We start from the raw sequence: 14905 nt of genomic DNA, 5'->3' as shown, positions 1-14905 counted from the left end.
CCCCAAATTGGCCTTCTATCCACCTACAACCAAACCCACCTTTGCTATTTAAGGGTTAAATTGATGATTTTACTACGGAATTCCATAAAGTTGGTTGATGATTAAACACTTATCATAAATTTGACCACTGTCAAAATAATCCTATTTCTTTTTTAATCATTAATTTTTGGTTTTTTTTTCAAATTACTTTTTCTAACAAATTTGATGAAAGTAAATTAATAGAGATGACGTGGAATATTTGTAATAAGGTTTAATTTATTAATTAGGTAACCCAATAAGATAATTACATGTGAAATCATACATAAAATTTAAAATAACTCTTAATTTTTAAAAATAAACGTAATTCTCTAAAAGATGTTTCAAAATAAATGCATATATTTGTTTACTGAGAGGTTCCAAAAAGATAATTAATAAATCAAAGAAAGAATTGTATGAAACTGTGATTCCACATGATCCTTATCCCTTTCCAATAGGAGAATGACAAATCAAATATTTCTTCTTGATTTTTAGCATTTTTAGTTGAATTTAAATTTTTTCAAGAGCAAAAGGTTGAAAATCAAGAGAAAAAAAATCTGATTTGTAATTCTCTTATTGGAAAGGAATAGGAATGACGTGGAACCATTCTTTCTCAATAAATCAAACCGGAAATATTAAGTGTGTGCATTCATTTTGAAATCTTTTTAGATAATTACATTTATTTTCTTTAAATTAAGAGTTATTTTTAACTTCATGAGTTATTTATTTATTGTATTATTTTCCACATGTAATTATTTTATTGGGTTATCTAAGTAATAAACATTCCACATATGAAATTCTACATCATTCGCTAACGTTTTTAACGGTACTTTTATCAAATCATTAAAAAATAAAGGTTGATGGTAAAAAGATTAAAAATACAATTAAAATTATTAAACGTTAGTGACTAAATTTATCATTAAAACATAATTAAAAAGATACCATCAACTCTTAATGCCAAAAGAAAAGTTAAATACTTACCGGCACTAAAGTGGATTTTGCATGATAAGTAATTTAGAGTTGGAATTAGGTGATATTTGAAGAAAGGGCACCAATGTAATTTTGTTGTTGGTGAGGCATTTCAAAGTGAGTTGTCATAATCAAAAAGGTTTAAAGAAATTGATGGAGTAAAACATTACCAGTATCTCCAAGCTGGGCTCCACTTTGAAACAGCTATAAGTACGTATCGTCCCTTTACTCTTTCGAAGTTGTAATTAAGCTCCCCTAACTCTGCTGCTCCTCTTCTTCATTTTTCTCTATTTTCAGTGAATCAAAACAACAGTCACAGATTGTTTGTTACTAAAGCAACAATGGTTGACGTCGACCGGCGGATGTCCGGTCTGAATCCGGCTCATGTAGCTGGTTTACGCCGTCTCTCTGCTCGTGCTTCCGCTCCTTCAACTCCGACTTCTCTTCCTCTTCGCAACGGTCTTCAGTCTCTTTCTTCTCTAGCTGATAAAGTTATAACCCATTTACGAGATTCGGGTTTCCAAGTCCAGCCAGGTTTATTGGACGCTGAGTTCGCCCGAGCCGAAGCCGAGTTCGGTTTCGTTTTCCCACCTGACCTCCGAGCCATATTATCAGCCGGGTTACCTGTGGGTCCTGGTTTTCCCGATTGGCGATCTGTTGGAGCCCGACTCCATCTTCGGGCTTCGTTTGATCTTCCCATCGCTGCAATTTCCTTTCAAATAGCGCGCAACACTTTATGGTCCAAATCTTGGGGGCCCAGACCCTCTGACCCCGAGAAAGCTTTACGGGTCGCAAGGAATGCCCTTAAACGAGCTCCCCTTTTGATCCCCATTTTTAATCACTGCTATATTCCCTGCAATCCGTCTTTAGCCGGTAATCCAATTTTCTTCATTGATGAAACCCGGGTTTTCTGTTGCGGATTCGATCTATCTGATTTTTTTGAGAGGGAATCCTTGTTCCGAGGTTCCGAACCCGACCCGGGATCATTGAAGAAGCAGAGATCGGTTAGTGAAAAATCAGCTGGGTCGTCCACTCATTTTTCAAGGCGTAGTTTGGATGCGGGTTTGGTAACCGGGACGAGAACCCCTAGATGGGTCGAGTTCTGGAGCGACGCCGCGGTTGATCGGCGCCGGAGATTCTCGTCGTCGTCCTCGTCGAATTCGTCGCCTGAGAGGTACTTGGATATGCCGAGAACCAAAATCCCGAAATGGGTCGACGATTACATTGATCAAATCGGGTGTGTCCTTAGAGAAGGCGGGTGGGGGGAATGTGATGTAGCGGAAATCAGACACGTGTCAGCATCTGGGTTCTTCGAAGAAGAGATGGTTTTATTGGATAATCAAGCTGTTCTTGATGCGCTTCTTTTAAAAGTGGATCGGTTCTCAGATTCGCTCCGAAAAGCCGGATGGAGCTCCGAAGAAGTTTCGGATGCACTGGGGTTTGATTACCGACTGGAGAAGGAAAAGAAACCTGCAAAGAAATTATCCCCTCAGCTAGTAGAAAAAATTGGGAAACTTGCTGAATCGGTTACCCGGTCATGACAGAGCTTCTAGTTTGTGTTATAAAAATTTCCTGGGGGTTTGGATTAAGATAAAAAATAGTAAAAATATGGGGTGCCGCGTTGTACCTTGAAAAACAGAGAAGAAGAGAAAGGAGGTGTAAAAAAATGAAATCACATTGTTGTTGTTCATAATATCAAATAATGATTAGGTATTTTCTTTTGCTTGCAACTCACTTGCTTCTTTCCATACAAATGTTTGCTGAACTGGCGCTGTTCTCTAAATCCGCACCACTGCACTACGCCTAACCTTCTTTTCCTTTCTACTTGGATAATTAACTTTGAATAAATTCTAAAATCATCCAAGGATTGTATATGAAGAGTTTATTTTTAAGCTTGTTCGTGTTTGGTTAGTGCTCATTCAGAATTTCAAAATTATTCATGTTCATTTATTCAAATTTATGTGTACCCATATCCATTTATTTAAGTTAAACGAACATGTTCTCGAACATTAAATGACCATGTTTGTGAAAATATAATTCAATATGTTCATAAACAATAAACAAGCAAACAATAAATAATCATATATCTTAATTTTTAGACATAAAATAGTTAAATATTAATAGTAATTGTGGAGTGTGGCTCGCATTTTGAACGAAACAGAGTGGACATCGAGACGACATGTTCCCACATAAATCATATATTTTCTCCTAGTTAAACTCCGCTATCTTTTTTTAGTTGAACTCTAATTAATCTGGGAATATTGTAGTCATATTATTAACCTATTTAAAGGGTCTTTGTAATCCTATTTTAGGGAGTTGATAGAATATCTCTTATGTGAGATTTGATGGAGAGTTTTTGAGAGAGCTTTGTATTATGGTTTTGGATTTTGCTCTTTTAGGGTTTATTTTCTTCATCTTGTACTATTCGTTGGTTTGCCGATTAGTGAAGTTTTTTTTACCAATGGTTTTTTATCCTCTTCTTCGGAGTAGTTTTTCCACATAAATATTTTTGTGCTCAATTTTCTTTGTTCTTATTCATTGTTTATACGGGTCGATCCTCAACAGTAACTATATTATAAATAAATAAAATAAACTACACAAACAATAAAAATAATTGTGTTAATATATAATAATTGAATAATAAATGAGTTTTAAACAAGCTTTAAATAATTTGTTAAATGTGTAACACCCCTAACTCGTCTCCGTCGTTGGATTAGGGTTACAGAGCATTACAGTACAACCGAAAATATTTAACATCTTAACATTTAAATAATCTAAACATATTATAATCCATTCAATCACATGCATTTTGTCCCTAAATCGATCCATCGAGGCCCTAAAATAGCTTTGAAGCAATTCAGGACTAATTTGAAACAAAACAGAAGCTCTTAGAAAAAGTTGCAAAATTTAGAAAACAGGGGTCACACGGCCGTCTGACCAAATTGTGTGAAATCACCCTAGGCCATGTAACTTTCGAACAAGGGACACACAACCGTGTCTCAACCCGTGTCCTTACCCGTGTAACTCACTCAGTAGGGTCACACGGCCGTGTCACACGCCCATGTGCCAGGTCGTGTGTTAGGCCGTGTAACTCACTGACTTAGAACCTTAAGAAATTTCAAATGACATACGGCCGTGTGACAGCCCGTGTCCCAGGCTGTGTGAACCCAAAATTTACCTAAAATTAAACCATTTCATACCCAATTCATGCATAACTAACCAACCCATTTGTGCACACTTTCAAGGGACTAAAGCATCATTCAATTACACATAATCATGTCATTTCAACAACCTAATTCACCTAACTAATATGCCATTCAAAGACACCACAATTGCATCCAAACATCGTTTACCTAAACATGCCAATTTTACCTTATTTCAAGCATAATAACCTGGTTTAAACATCTACCAAATCATGTCTCAATTGACCATTTTCAAGCTCTCATAAACATACAAAAAAGGAGCCTTATATACAAACACTTATAAGTGACAAAAAAGACACAATTTGGTAAAGCATTGTAAATCACCAATCAAACATAACATTAAAAGTTTAAACATACCAAAAACATCCATTACACATCCATGAACTACCAATACAAAAGACCTATACATGCCATTATTAACCTTGGCCAAAATACTCAAAAGCTATCGAAATGATTGATGGATAGTGTGATAGGTCTCCAACAAGCTTCCAACCAAATCGAGCTTCCAATAATCTATAAAAGAAAGGAAAGAAACTACGTAAGCAACAAGTGCTTAGTAAGCTAATATAAACCAAAACATAACTTACCATGTCATTATACAATTCAAAGATTAAACATAAATCATCACCAATGCCATAATCTTAGTAAAAGCCTATACAACATCACCAACTCACAAGTTAGTATACTTGTCCATGACACAAATGAAATCAACCATAAGATATGTAAATTCCCATAGGTAAATACATCATTTAGCTCATAAATCCTTTTCACAAGTCATGATTTAATCCATTTACATACTTACCATTTTATTTCCTTTTCTTACCCGTTGAACCATCTAAATTATATCGGATACTAGGGAAATCTCACACATAGTCTGAGCTCACACATAGTCTAACTTTACATATAAACGTAACCTTTCCTTTACATCAATGCTCACACGAGCTGTGAAATGGGCTTGCTCACACGAGCTGTGGGTTGAAATGTAAGCTACACGATGTTGCTCACACAAGCTGCAGAGAATCCGCAAAAAATGCAGGACCTCAGCCATCGGTACGAAATTTAAGACCAACACACAAAACATGAAATCTCTAATGACATGTCATTTGTATCCTAAGAATTCTTAAGGTTCAACCGGGACTCGATATCCGTCAATTCATCATAGCATTGAGACATTTGTATATTTATTCATTCATATTAAAACGACATAATAAAAATTCAATTTTGATAAAACTAAAACGATTACAGTTCTTATGAACTTACCTCGATAATAGGGCGTAGAAGTAATATCGAACTAATCTGAAGCTTTAGTTTTTCCTCGATTTAGGTCTAATGGTGGTTTAACTTGATCTAAATAAATAATTCCATTCAATTAAGTACTTAGAAATTTTAACTTAATCCATAATTCATATTTATATAAAATTATAAATTTACCCCTAACATTTTAACTTTTTACAATTTAGTCCTTAAGCTCATAACTTAGAATCTAACCATTTCAACTTAGTTCCAACTCAACCCATGTTACAATGAACCTTAAAGCAACTCATATTTATCAAAAATTTGCAATAAACCCTATAGATTTACACCTTTAACAATTTAATTCCTAATTCTAAAATTCATCAAAAATTATTTAACAGAACATGTTTATTTTTCAACAAGGATTCATAACCTATCAACTAGCATCAAAACTCATTCAAAAACATCCATGGCAAGTTCCTCAACCTTTAACAATTTTGCAAATTAATCCTCGTGCTAGCTAGATTAAGCTAAAACGGATTCAAAAACATAAAAATCATTAAAAATGAGGCTTGAACATATACCATGCAAGTGAAAACAATGCTTGGCCGAACCCTAACTATTCATCCATTGAAGAATCAGTTAAGAAGAAACAAATGTGAGGAAGATTATGATTTTAGCCTATTTGTTTTTAACTTTATTTACCATTTTACCATTTTACCCTTTAAAAACAATCAAAATTTCAATAAAATCATGTCCATAACTATCCACTAACTCATTAAATGGTCTATTTATCATTCAAGTCTTTTATTTTAAGATTTCATAGCCATTAGACCCCTTTAGCTAATAGAACTCAACTTTTACACTTTTTACAATTTAGTCCTTTTACTTAATTAACCTTTTAAACATTAAAATTTCTCAACGAAATTTTAATATGACCTTAATATAATCTCATAAAAATTAAATAAATAATAAAATAATAATTTACTCGTCAGAATTGTGGTCCCAAAACCACTGTTTCTGACATCACTAAAAACAGGCTGTTACAAAAGAAGCCTTAAATGAACATAAATAACCTTGTTCAGAACATAAATAACTAACAAAGCTTTTTTCGTGTTTAGTTCGTTTTATAAATGAGCTTCAAAATTTTATTCATTTTCGTTTATTTAACTTCATAAATGAATAGAAGTTAAAATTTTCATGAACTGTTCATCGATTTACAAACTTACATATAGACTAAATCCACAATTGTACGCATAGTACATGACTAGTAATTAAATTTAATCACTATTTTTGAGCAGAATAACATCTCAAAGTTGTGTAAAACTTATTTTTTTAGCCCTACCGGTTACATCAATTTATAGGGAAAAAAAGTGAAACTCCAATTGAATTAGTATTTAATAGAAAAACAACTTCCCAGTTGAATTGGGATAGAGAGGGGTGGCAACCCTAGTTAAATATACTAGGGTTTATCATCCCTTGTGTTTAACATGAGGGGCGTTTGGGCCTTTCCTGTATCAGGTCCAATTATAGCTGCTTCCTAGATTTTTAACTCAACACTTTATAATTCACTCCAACCCAATAAATGCTTTTCTATTTTCCAAAATAAATGTCACACTTTGAATGTCACAAGTGAATAAATCCATAAATAGATTCAAAATCTGTTCTTCTTGTGTCCAGTCTGATGTACTGTCAGTTCAGTCAATCACATTTATGTCTTCATCTTCAGAGAGTCGTCCACTACGATGCTCAAGGCAATGCATCTCCTTAATTAGACTTGATAGACAACATATTAGTCTTTCAATCGGTTTGCTCATTTCCAATTAGACTAAGGACATGTTTAGATTCGTCTACTAGTACAAGTTGTCTTTCCTATTATGATCCGACCACGTAATACCGCTAAGTATTAGTTTAAATATTAGACAACCAATGAGCCAATATTTGCTTCAATTTTTCTTTGCATGCAAAAACCACATGAAGATATTATATAAAGAATATTAATGTAATCCATGAATTATTTTATTAACCAATATGTTCTAAAATAATACAAATTTACAAATGAATATATTACATTTAGGACACCAAATCTAACATAAATTAGGTATGAGTTATAGAGTTACACTTTTTATTATGATGACTATAGATATATTTCATTTATATGATTTAATGTGTTAATGGAATATTCTATAAAATCATGAGAACTTTCTATAAGGTAAAATGGTATTTATATGATTTTTTTTTGTCGTAACTAGGGTATCATTGCATGTAACAATAACTAATCCTCTTGTCGCAAGTGCTCTTTGAAGAGGTAAACGACTGGTCATGAAATGTGCTTTATTCCCATGATAAAAAATATCTTATTTTTTCCTCTCATTTTAACTATTTTAACAATTACTTTTATAACGTTTTAGGTGGTAAAAGTACAAGGTAAGGCCTTGCACTTAGGGTCAAATTGCGTTTCAACCCTTCTATTGAAAAAACATGCAAATTTGCTCATCCATTAAATTTTATCTGTTAAAAGATGACATGGAACGTTAATTTAAATGGTAATTACTCATTTGGTCCCTAAACTAGCTAAAATATCATTTTGATTTTTTAAATATTCTTAACATAATTCTAAATATTTAAAATAAATAAATATAAATTAGTAAAAATATGTTAAAATATGTTAAAAGTTTTCTAAAAATTCAAAATATATATTTAAAAATATTTAAAAATTAAATAAATCTTAAAAATTTTATCGAGTTTTGAGTCGAAACCCAAAAATCATCTTTTACAAAACTTTCTTCCCTATTTTACAAAACCCAGAAAAATAAAAAAGATTTCCCATACACAATTGAAGCCTTATTTTCTAAGGCCTTTTCTACTTTAGTGAATACTCATTTTCGTATCTCCTATCAAATCTCTTGATAATGTGTAATTACCATTATAAAATTTTGATTACTCATTTTTGCGTCCCTTTAGCTATTACAAACTTTCCCATTTGAAGATCTGGTTTTTTTAATACCCTAAGAAGCTTTAATCTCTAAGTTACTATGTTTAATAATTTTTGGGTTTTGAATTTTTAATATAAATTGCTAGGTTCTTAACAAGAACTCTTTGGGTTCTGAAATTTTAGAAAATAATGTTTAAATTTATGGGAAGAAATAAAAGATAAAAAGTGAAATTTTAATTTACAATAAAACCCTCAAAGCATTTAACACGTCTCTAGAGGTGGAGAAGTAGCAAAAAGAGCTCCTTGTCTTCATCTTCTTCTTCATCGCCAAAGAGAGATGCAAAATTGAAAGACTTTGTTTACTATAACTGTGTTGTTTCTTTGGTTTGATTGTATTTCAACAGTAATAAAATCATAATTTTATTGAAATGGATGCTTCTAGAATTGCATCGGAGAGCGTCTTCAACGGGTAAAGTTCTCGTTGCATTAAATAGTTTTCATCGAATTACGAATTTTATGTATTATGACTTTTATCTTATTAATTTTATAAAAATAAATTCAATCCTTTTATCTTTTATCTCTAAAAAAATATTTAAATCCAATTTATATTCATTGTTTTAGATTAAAAATACAACATAGATTTAATTATTATTCCTTTATCTATAGGGTGTATATATATATACTAATACATTTATAGGATACTATTCCATTTTGCTTAGACGGTTTTTTTTTTTTGCAAATAAAATTTAGATTATATATGCATGCTTTTTTTTCTTTGTTTGCAAATTGATTTCAAGAGCAAGAAAATTATTGTGGCTTACAAAAATAATGCCAACTTAAATGAAAAATATTATAACTACCTTTAATATTAATTGCAATTAAATTTTTTAATATATTTCAACCTATTTGTAAAATTTTCATATTTAAATGTGATTAAATGTGTTATGGCTTGTAATATTTTAGTCCTATATTTAGTGTTGAACCAAAATACATAAAACTGAAAATATTTTTTAATTCAAGTTTGAATATTTCAAAGGTTTTTAATTAAAAAGCTATGAATATATTTGAATTTAAAAGGTTAGGTAGAAGGTTTTTTATTTTATATGAGAGATGGGATAATATAGTTTGAATCTATATTAAATGGGTGTCTAATACGTGACTTAACTATCGCTTCATGCAAATCAATTAAGAAAATGTCAAAGTTATGATTTTGTATCATTTATATAAATTTAATTGTACTTAAAATAAACAAATAAAATTTAGCACATGTAATAATATTGAAATATTAAAATATAAATATAAAATAATAATTTTCTTGGAATTTTAGAGAAAAAAAAAAGTAGGGGGAAGGAGATAAAGAAAAACTGATGCCTAAAGCCAAAAGCTTTTCGCTGTTTAGCATTTACGAGACAAAACAATGAGTAGTTTGTGTTCCAACTCTCCCGACCAATTAAGCCAATTAGGATTATTTTCTCATTGTTTTTGAAAAATATTGTAAAAATCTTATAGAAAATAATTTTAAATAGTTTAGTGTAAAATTTAAATGTTTAGTATTATTGTTAAAAAGTATTTTGAGAAATAAAATGTTTATTTTAAATATAATGCTGTCAAGTAAAAATAAATTAGTTAATATTATGATATTTTAGTAAAAATTTAAATAATAAGTTATTGTAAAATTTAATTAATATATAACTTATATTTTAATAATTATTAACGTATAACCATTATAAATTTAAATATATAATTTTATATACTTGGAATAAATTCCAATACAAAAATAATTATATACTTAATATAAATATTATATAAAATATCTTAGAGTATAAATAAAAATTAAAGATGTCCCTTTGACTCCAAAATGCTTTTAAAAAAGCAAATGCTAGACAAAAATACTTTTGCTTTTGGGTTCAAAAGCACCTTTGATCTCAAAACTGTCTATTTAGCATTGTTTATAACTCCAAAATTATGGCTCCGAAAACACTTTTGGAGTAACACCTCGGTCCGATCGTCGGATCCGATTTACAAGATATTTTTAATAATTTTGGAACAATCACATGCAATTTAAAACATTGAATGATTATATTAATACACATTAATTATTACAAATGAAAACGGAACTAAATCGAGCTTTAAAATACAACAGATTAGATTCGGGCATGAAAAAGGACCAAACTGTAAATTTTTAAAAATTTAGAACTTGATATCGATACCAACGGAATAAATATCAATACTTTTATTGTAGGTATCGATATTGGTTTGGCATTCTGCAAATTTGAAAATATTATTCATTTGGTATCGATACTTTTATCCAGATGGTCAAAAATCACAAGTTTGAAAATTCATTTCATGCCCAAGCCTCTATCTTAATCATAGATACAATAGGTACACATTTTTAGTCATATAATAAATTATTAATATAACAAATATAATTTATTATTTTAATAAATTATTTAATATTTCAATTTTATTTTAATAATAAATTTTAAAATGATAATTTTAAATAATATTATTCGCATATTATTGAAAATATTCAATATTAATATTTTAATAATAAATATTCATTACAATTATACATATATTAATAATAAATGTTTTGTAGTATCAAGGTTAAAATATGTCATAAGTCTATGTACACTTCACAGATTTGCAATTTAGTTTTGTACTTTTATTTTCAAGAATTTAGTCCCTTTACTTTTCAAATTTGAAAGTCAAGTCCAATTGTTGACATCGTTAAATTTTTTGTCAATTTTATTGATGTCACATTTTAAATAAAAATAATCACTTGGTAGTCATGTAATTAAAAATGACATTGTAATGAACTTGAATTTAACATAATATTTTTAATATATGCAAAATAATGTAAAATATAAAATTATATATAAAATAATTCAATTAAACAATGAAAAATAAGAAAATCTCAAATGTATGTTTGTTTCATTAAAACAACTTTTATGAAATATTTTAAGAAATCTACCAAACAACAGAAAATATTTTACATAGATTCATCCAAACACCAGAAAAGATTAGCTTTTCCAAAAAAGCAAATCATTTTCTAGAAATCATTTTCCGAAAGTCATTTTCAGTGAAACAAACGAAGCCTAAATGTGCAATTGTTTTCTATTTATTTAAATGGTGAATAAATAAATAAAGTTAATTTCACATTTCACTATAATGTCTTTTGTGTTTATGTATTTTATATTTTGCATGCGTAGCAAAATTGTAACAAGCAAATATTAGCTCATTGATTGTCTAAAGTTTAAACTGAAGATAAGTGACATTGTAAATACTGTTTACATTGCAAGAAAGACAATTTAATTCAATAGATAATCTAAATGAGTCTGTAATCCCGTAAAAGAATTAAAGTGAGCATTTGATTCAAATACTGAGAAGGATTATTATGTTGACTACAATTCCAATTGGGGGGATGACTAGTCTTGGCTATCAGAGCAGATGACTCTATGAGTAGAGACATAGATGTATTCATTGGTAGAATGATACATTGGACTGGACCCAAGATGAATTAATTCTGAATCCATTTGTGAATTAATTCACTTGTGACACTCATAGTGTGATTTACCTAAATCCTGAGTTAGTCACTGACAATGCATATGCAACTCATGTGTTTTCATATAAGTGGAGGCTTATGCTCTAAAGATGATCGAGCCCATAGCCGGTATGTTGGGTAAATGACTTATGTATGGCATGGCTTTAATAGAAACAATGAAATTCATATCTCAGTTAAAGAGTTTAGGAATAATTTAACTGAGTCGATTTATTTAATGTGAAATTAAATTAGGTGGTCGTGAGAATTGTTCAACTAGAGAATTTGATTAAAGAATTTTCTTGAAAAATTAATTTGGAAAATCTAAGTGATTTTTGGAAAAAATTAATTTTGATCATGTAAAATTAAATTAATCAAATCAATTAAAATTAATATGATATTTTTGGAAGTTAATTTTCAAGTCAGACAATTGACCCAATGGGTAATTGAACTTGAAAATTGGACTTGAGACCGTAAATTGGGTCCGGGAGCCCAAAACTGATACTAAGACCCAAAAACTGGTCGAACCAAGCTCGGTATGTGAATCGACCCGATGGTCCAACTAGTGGCTAGACTAGACCAGATAGGTCATCAATAACCTGGATTAAATCGGTTCTGGGTGTCGTAAGGGTGTTGTATGTAACACCCCTAACCCATATCCGTCGCCGAATTTGGGTCACAAGGTATTACCGAACCCAAATACAGATTCGAACATTTATGCAAGTCATATTCATATATATATATAAAGCATATAGCTAATTAAAGGTTAAACATACATTATTACTCATATTACACATACAAATCAAAACCTCAGAAAATTTACCTGAATCCATACCATGAATATAATCATGTTTTCAAACAAATAAACATGCGTCAAAAACCATACAATATATATATTTTACAAAACACATAACTCGAATCATATGCACATCACCTTAATAATATTCGAATACCAAGCATAAATTAAACACTTTACTTCAGTGTTCTACACATGCTTATACACGGCTTAAAGTTTCAAGCAATTGCGGCATTAATCACTCCATAATATGATCAAGCATATTTCATTAAAAATAAATAAATCTTATGCTCATTTAACCGCAGCTATATGAACCATCCAAACAAAATTTATGAACACTTATTGTCATTTATTCATTCCTCAAATCGGCTAACTATTACCATAAGTCGACCATACCTAATTCATTCACAATTCGTCTAACTAATATTAGCCAACAATCCGTACATTAGCAACCATGACATACAATCATATATATATAGTTTCAATTTACCTATCTATAGCCGAATTTGCAAGTACATCAAATTATAACACAAAAATATATCTATTTTCTCACTACCAATTTGTGCGCATGTGACCATGTTAACTTGGACCATTATGTACACTTATAACATCTAATTTACACCTAATTCGCATGCTTAAGATACATACCTATAACCAATCCCAAACCACATAATCGTTCATCACATCCAACCTCCAAAAGTAATTCATTCCATTTTCATCTTGAGTTGTACCTAAAACTCAATCATTCAAGTATATATTATAAGCATACTTAACCATTACATACCTAAATCAATCCTCTCTTTTGTCATTTAGATCCAAAACAAAACCATCAACCAAACAGTTATAGAATATGCCAATTTCTTACAATTAGCAACCGAATTTGCATAGCTAAAATTTCATTAAATATATATATCTATCATTACTTCAATATTAAGCTAAATTATACAACTATCAACCGTTCAAAATTGATCCACATCTCATACTTTCAAAATTAGCTAACTATTAAACCAACTATTTAACCTACTTACCATTTCTCAAATGCTGAAATATAACCAACATCCCAAGCATATCACATATCTACCAATAACATACTTTCAAAATAGGTTCAAATTCTAGCCATATATATACACAAACTTTAACATTATAACCAAGCACCACACATATATATATCATGAAATATACTTTCCTAATAAGCTATTACCATAACCGAATACACTTAAGTATTAATATTAAGATTAAGCCATTTTCGCATGGCTAAATATAATCACACTTCATGACTAAACAAAATCAATGCTAACCTATGCATGCCATATGTTCAAAATTTCAAGCTTTCAAAATACCGAAATAGAGAACGATAGTGTGACGGACTTCCTTGACGATCTCCGAGCTCGTAACTAGCTTTCAAAATCTATAAAACAATGAATGAATAAACACACAGTAAGCTTAAATAGCTTAGTAAGTCGTAAGCAAATAGTTTTCAAAGAACACATATAAATTATACAATTAGGCAGAATTTTTACTAATCTTGAACACATATACAAATGCTAGTAATTAAGTGATTAATTCATATTTCCATGTTATACATAATACTTACCTTTACTTCCAAATTTCGTGTAACTCAAACATACCTGGGTTGTTTAATTCAAATTCACAACCTACGAACTTATGTATAATTCGTACTGTAATTCGTACTGTTTTTGGAAGTCGTAAATCAATTGCATTAAGCTCGTAATTATTCATCCTAAGCTAAATTCAATTCGACATTTAAGACATACATACATACAATTCAATTCAATTCGGTTATGTATAAAATAAATACATTCAATTTAGCATCAATTAATGACCTACGAACTTACCTCGGACAAAGACGAACGAAACGGGATGATTATTCGACCACTTTTGATTTCCCCCATTCCAAATCCGATTTCAACTTTTCTTGATCTAATTCAATATAAATTTTACTTATTTAATCATATATTCATTAAAATTTATTCAAAAACACATAAATGGGCAAATTGCATTTTAGCCATTAACATTTCACATTCTTTCAATTTAGTCCCTATTTCAAAACAACTCAAAATATTCAAAATTTCAACACACTCTAGTTAGGCCGAATCTACCTTAGGTCCCTAGCAAACCAATTCTATCATTTATTTCACATTTTGACCCCTCAATTTACAAATTTCGCAGATTAATCCTTAATACACATTTTT

At 30.2% G+C, this 14905-nt stretch overlaps 1 protein-coding gene across 1 annotated transcript; it reads left to right on the top strand.

Annotated features, from left to right (window-relative positions):
* The first annotated feature begins 1212 nt into the window (after nucleotides 1-1212).
* On the top strand, nucleotides 1213-2714 carry LOC105803917 (uncharacterized). The gene has a single exon (XM_012636357.2). It carries the CDS (start codon nucleotides 1326-1328, stop codon nucleotides 2523-2525), a length of 1200 nt encoding a protein of 399 aa, XP_012491811.1. The 5' UTR covers nucleotides 1213-1325; the 3' UTR covers nucleotides 2526-2714.
* The last annotated feature ends 12191 nt before the right edge of the window (nucleotides 2715-14905 follow it).

Source organism: Gossypium raimondii, chromosome 11, assembly GCF_025698545.1.
Source record: "Gossypium raimondii isolate GPD5lz chromosome 11, ASM2569854v1, whole genome shotgun sequence".
Classification (NCBI taxonomy): domain Eukaryota; kingdom Viridiplantae; phylum Streptophyta; class Magnoliopsida; order Malvales; family Malvaceae; genus Gossypium; species Gossypium raimondii.
The sequence above is the reverse complement of the archived record's forward strand: the minus strand, read 5'-3'. Positions and strand labels throughout refer to the sequence as shown.

Excerpts from the sequence above, each read along its gene's own strand:
- LOC105803917 (XM_012636357.2), top strand. The coding sequence starts at position 1,326 with ATGGTTGACGTCGACCGGCGGATGTCCGGTCTGAATCCGGCTCATGTA.